Below are 6,059 nucleotides of genomic sequence, written 5' to 3' on the forward strand. Positions count from 1 at the left end.
ATTAAACATACACCTGCATTCCAACTTATCCTATGGTCGTCTAGCCTAAGTTTTCACAGAACATTATATATTAAATGCAAGAAACCTAAACCATACCTTGGCTGATTTCCACGTAACGACCAAAGCTATTTATTCAAAACCAAGACAGCCCCTCAAAACTCAACTAATCCGCTTCCTCCAAGTTCCAATATTCACAATTTCAAGCTCCAATTATTTATTCACAACCTAATACACATTCATAACACATATATATCCAATTTAATACTCAAAGCTCAAATTCAATGAAAATAAAATAGAATTATCGTATCCTCACGTTACCCAAGCTTCACATAAGCAAGAGTGAATGTTTTTCTCAAGCTAATTGGATCCTAAAACATCAAAAATCAAAGAAATTCAACACCCCTTCTCAAAACTAAAAAATTGGGAGAAATGAGATTCTGAAGTGGAATAGCAAGTTACCTATGAAATTTTTCCAGTATAAATGTAGAGCTCAACGCGGTGAACGCGTGGCTGCAAACGGTGCGGCGATCGGAGCTCGAACGAAGGAGTTACGGGATTTGGCACTTTGCTGTAAGGGTTCGGCGTTCCTTTCCTCTCCCTGGAGCTCAGCTGCATCGTTGAGGAAATGAGGGAAAGAAGAGCCCGTGGCTCTTTTTAATGGGTTGGTCCGGTTGGACCGATAGCCCGGTTTGGATCCGGTTCAACTGGTTCGGTCCAATTTTGGACCGTTTTCTTCGAAATTAGTGTCAAAATTCTCGTTTCGATGAGCTCTACCCTAATTTAATATAATATTCACTTTTTTAATCCTCCTTATCAAAAACTAATTTATTGACTAATTATCTACTAATTTAACCAGGGTTTACATCCTACCCACCTAATAAAGAATTTTGCCCTCAAAATTCAAATCTAGTTACCTGAAAAGAGATGTGGATAGTCCTTTCGTATATCTGATTCGAGCTCCCAGGTATGTTCCTCGATACCAGCTCGACTCCAAGCTACTTTTACCAACGATACTTCCCTTCCGCGTAATCGTTTAATACTGAAGTCTTCAATTCTCACCGGAATTACTGGGAGTGTTAGATCTTCTCTTACTTGGATTGGTTCTGGTTCCAAAACATGACTTGCATCAGGAGTATATTTCCGAAGCTGTGATACATGAAACACATCGTGTAAATTCGAAGGATACGGCGGTAAGGCAATTCTATAAGCCACTGGCCCAATTCTCTTTAGGATCTCAAATGGTCTAATATAACGGGGATTTAGTTTCTTAGTCTTAATAGCTCTTCCCACTCCAGTGGTTGGTGTAACTTTCAGAAAAACATGCTCCTCTTCCTCAAATTCCAAAGGCTTTCGCCTCCGATCAACATAACTTTTCTGGCAGCTCTGGGCTATAAGCATTCGACTATGAATCTTCTTTATCTGTTCAGTAGTTTCAGCTATCATTTCAGGCCCTAACAAACTCCTTTCTCCAGTTTCATGCCAGCATAGTGGAGACTGACATTTTCTGCCATACAGAGCCTCATATAGAGCCATTTCGATGCTCGCAAGGTAGCTATTATTATAAGCAAACTCTACTAATGGCATATATCGGTCCCAGCTTGCCGGATGGTCCAAAACACAGGCTCTTAGCATATCTTCCAAGGTCTGAATAGTTCTCTCTGATTGACCATCTGTTTGAGGGTGATACGCAGTACTCAAGCTTAACTGAGTCCCAAATGCACCTTGAAAAGCTCCCCAGAATCTTGATGTAAAGCGAGGATCTCTGTCAGATATGATAGTAGAAGGCACACCATGCAACCTGACAATCTCTTTGATATACATTCGACCCAATTCCTCTATTGGGCAACTTATTCGGATAGGAAGAAAGTGAGCTGATTTTGTCAATCGGTCCACAACCACCCAAATAGCGTCACAACCAGACCGGGTTCTAGGCAAACCTATCACAAAATTCATTACAATACTTTCCCATTTCCATTGTGGAATCTCCAAAGGCTGAAGGGTCCCTGATGGTCTCTGATGCTCAATCTTAACCTTCTGACACGTTAGACATTTAAATACATGCAATGCCACATCATTCTTCATACCTGGCCACCAGAACATCGCTTTCAGATCCTGATACATTTTAGTGCTCCCTGGGTGAATTGAAAACCCGCTCTTATGAGCTTCCTTCAAGATTCTCTGTCGCAGGTCTCCAATATCTGGCACAAAAATCCGGTTCTTGAACTTCCACAAACCATCTTGTCCTTCTGACACTGTCTACTGTTTTCCCTGTTCGACTGCTGGTAATACCTTACGTAACGCTTCACTGTCTCGATGAGCCTTCAGAAGTTCTGATTTAAAATCACTAGAAATTTGCAACTGACTCAAACACAGGATTCCAGATTCTTCTCTAACACCCAAATTCAAACCTTGGAATGCCGTCAGTAACTCTTCCTCCCGTAGCATCATCCAAGCTGCATATAAAGACTTCCGACTCAAAGCGTCTGCCACAACGTTCGCTTTTCCTGGATGATAATTCAATTCAAAATCATAATCTTTCAGAAGCTCCATCCTCCTCCTCTGATGCATATTCAACTCTTTCTGCTCAAAAAGATACTTCAAACTCTTATGGTCTGAGAAAACATGAAACTTAACGCTATAGAGGTAGTGCCTCCAAATCTTTAAAGCAAACACAACAGCAGCAAGTTCTAAATCATGTGTCGGGTAGTTCATCTCATGTGGCCTTAACTGCCGTGAGGCGTATGCTACAATATTCTGGTGCTGCATCAGAACACACCCCAACCCTTGAAGAGATGCATCACAATACACTTCAAACAGTTCACTTGGTTCAGGTAATATCAATACAGGTGCAGTAATCAACCTGTGCTTCAATGCTTGGAAACTCTCTTCACATTCCGGAGTCCAGATAAAAGGCGTATCCTTCCTAGTCAATTTAGTTAAAGGTAAGGCGAGCTGTGAAAATCCCTTAATGAATCTACGATAATACCCCGCCAAACCTAAGAAACTCCTAATCTCTGTCACTGAAGTTGGTCACTCCCAATTCATCACTGCTTTCACCTTAGCAAGATCCACAGCTATCCCCTGCTTACTCACCACGTGGCCGAGAAACTTCACTTCACTCTTCCAGAACTCACATTTAGATAACTTAGCATATAACTTCCTATCTCTCAGAATTTGCAGCACAGTTCGCAAGTGATCAGCATGTTCCTCCTCAGACTTAGAATAAACAAGAATATCATCAATGAAGACAATAACAAACTTGTCCAAATATGGTCGGAAAATCATGTTCATATAATCCATAAATACTGCCGGGGCATTATTTAACCCAAAAGACATCACTGTATACTCATAATTACCATAACGCGTCCTGAAAGCAGTTTTCGGAATATCCTCGTCTCTAACCCTTATCTGATGATACCCGGATCGCAAGTCAATCTTAGAAAACACACCGGCACCCTGTAACTGATCCATTAGATCATCAATTCTAGGCAACGGATATTTATTCTTCACAGTGATCTTATTCAATTGCCGATAATCGACACACAACCGTATACTCCCATCCTTCTTCTTTACCAGTAACACTGGTGCTCCCCACGGAGAAACACTTGGTCGGATAAAATGCTTACCCAACAGATCTTCCAGCTGAGCTTTCAGTTCAGCCATTTCTAAAGGTGACATCCTGTAAGGAGTAATTGAAATTGGACCGGCTCCAGGCACCAACTCAATTGCGAATTCCACTTCCCGGTTAGGTGGAAATGCATTAATATCATCCGAAAACACATCTGGAAATTCAGATACAACGGGAATCTGCTCTAAACTCTGATCATCACCTGATACTCCCGCAGTTAATAACATAATACCCTGACATTCGGTTCCAGAACATTTTACTATCATAGAATTCAAATAGTAACTATTCACTACAACCGGTGCTTCTGACCCTTCTGGCATAAACTGTACTGACTTCTCAGAACAATCAAGCAAAACATGATTCTTGGATAACCAATCCAATCCCAAAATGAGATCAAGACCAGTCATAGGCAAACAAATCAAATCATGCACAAATTCACGCTGTTGTACTCGAAAGGGAACTTGTGAACATCCGATCCTAGTCACCATAGCTTCATGAGTAGCATTATATACTTTCAAATCATAACCTAAAACCACCATTCTCAATCCTAATTCATGGACCTTTTCAAATGCAATAAATGAATGACTTGCTCCTGAATCAAATAAAGCATTTAAGATTTTACCAGCCATTTCACAATTACCTCTAATCAGTGTCTCAGATCCCTCAGCACCAATGGTAGAAGTGGTGTATACTCTCCCCGGCTGCTGCACCCTACCAGTCTCATACTTCTTCTTCTCAGGGCAATTATTGGCTATATGCTCGGGCTGTCCACAGGAATAGCACACTCCAAGTCCTAGTCTGCACGTAACTCCAAGATGATACTTTCCGCACTTCTGACAATTCAGATCCTGCTGTGGCTGCTTCCCAAACCTTTTTCCTTAACTAGCATTAGTATTCGGCCTTCTGTAATTACCTTGACCCTGAGTCTGCTGCGGAACAAAGCCTCCACGCTTGAAATTCCTACCTCTTAGAGCAAAGTTCCTCCCTGAAGGCCTCTGAAAAGGCATCCTCAAACTCCCTTTCTCTGCTGCCGCCTTCCTCACATAATCCTCAGCCACCCTACTCTTATTCACCAATTCAGAAAACACCCTGATCTCCATTGGGGCAACGAAGGTCAGAATATCACTCCAAAGACCTCCCTCATATTGAATACACTTCCATTCAGCAAAATCTTCAGGCGCACCTTGACAGATACGAGAAAAGCGACATAACTCCTCAAATTTGCTAGTATACTCAGCAATAGTCATTTGTTCCTGCTTTAACTGCATTAATTCAAGTTCCTTGGCATTTCTGGCTGAATTAGGAAAGTATTTCTTATAGAACTCTGTCCAGAAAACCTCCCAAGGAATTGTAGCACCATTAGGCTGCATGATACGTCGTGTTCCCTGTCACCAATACTGAGCTTCACCTTGCAACTGATAAGTTCCAAATTCAACCCATTTCTCTTCAGGAACCTGTTGTGCCTGTAACGCCCTTTCCATAGCTTGAATCCAATTATCTGCATCAGTGGAATTGAAGTTCTCCTGAAGGTCGGAGGATGAACTTTCAGAAAGGTAGCAAGTGTCATAGGACCGTCCTCATCATTAGTGTTCCCATGATTACCCTGATTTATCTGATTACCCAATGCCTCGGCTGTTGCTTGCATAGCTGCAACCATATTTTCCAGGGCAGCCATAAAGTCCACTGGATCAGTCCCTGTTAGGGCAGGAGTAACGGTGCCTGTCCTACCTCTACGTCGCCCGCGACCGCGTCTGCGAGTCGACATCTGGTCCCTATACACACCAAACAAGTGATATTAAGTTGATCAGTCTCAATATAGCAGGTCTAATGCTTTAAGTTCCAAATGCATGCTCACAAACGTTTATGCCATATATATCAATCAGATATCCTAATAGCACATACACACATATACAGAGAATGCACAGAAGTACAATCAGTCCGTCTTTCAGGCTCTATAGGAACGAACTGCTCTGATACCATAATTGTAACACCCTACCACACTAAGCTTTACACTTAAGTCGTAAAACAGAGGTGGTGTGGTATTACGACCTCTAAAATAAAATGAGTACATATAATAGCAGAAGAATTGTAATATGCTAGGAGCCTTGAAGAATAGAGGAAGCAAAAATCGCGAAATAAAAGCGCAACGCTCAAGGAACAAGTTAACCTGCGCGCTAAGAAAACCATAACTATTAAACATATGATAACAGAAGTAGGAATAGAGTGCCAAAGATACAAAATAACAAGCTCCTAACTCAGTCTGCAAAGTCAAGACTGGCCGGAGAATATTTACATATATATACATACATATCCAAAACCCAAAAGTACATATACACAATCCTGCCTCTCCATAGACCTCTAGGAGGATCAAAAGAACAAGATATACGGAGAGAAAACCGAGTACATATATATATATATACATCATAGCATA

General features: G+C 41.4%; 1 protein-coding gene across 1 annotated transcript; it reads right to left on the reverse strand.

Moving 5' to 3' along the window:
* Positions 907-1,533, reverse strand: LOC110266895. Its single transcript, XM_021111944.1, has one exon. The coding sequence runs from the start codon at positions 1,531-1,533 to the stop codon at positions 907-909; it is 627 nt and encodes a 208-aa protein (XP_020967603.1).

The sequence above is a fragment of the Arachis ipaensis genome, chromosome B09, assembly GCF_000816755.2.
Source record: "Arachis ipaensis cultivar K30076 chromosome B09, Araip1.1, whole genome shotgun sequence".
Taxonomy (NCBI): Eukaryota; Viridiplantae; Streptophyta; class Magnoliopsida; order Fabales; family Fabaceae; genus Arachis; species Arachis ipaensis.

What these genes read in the sequence shown, in the direction of transcription:
- LOC110266895 (XM_021111944.1), bottom strand. Translation starts at nt 1,533, where the DNA reads ATGGCTCTATATGAGGCTCTGTATGGCAGAAAATGTCAGTCTCCACTA.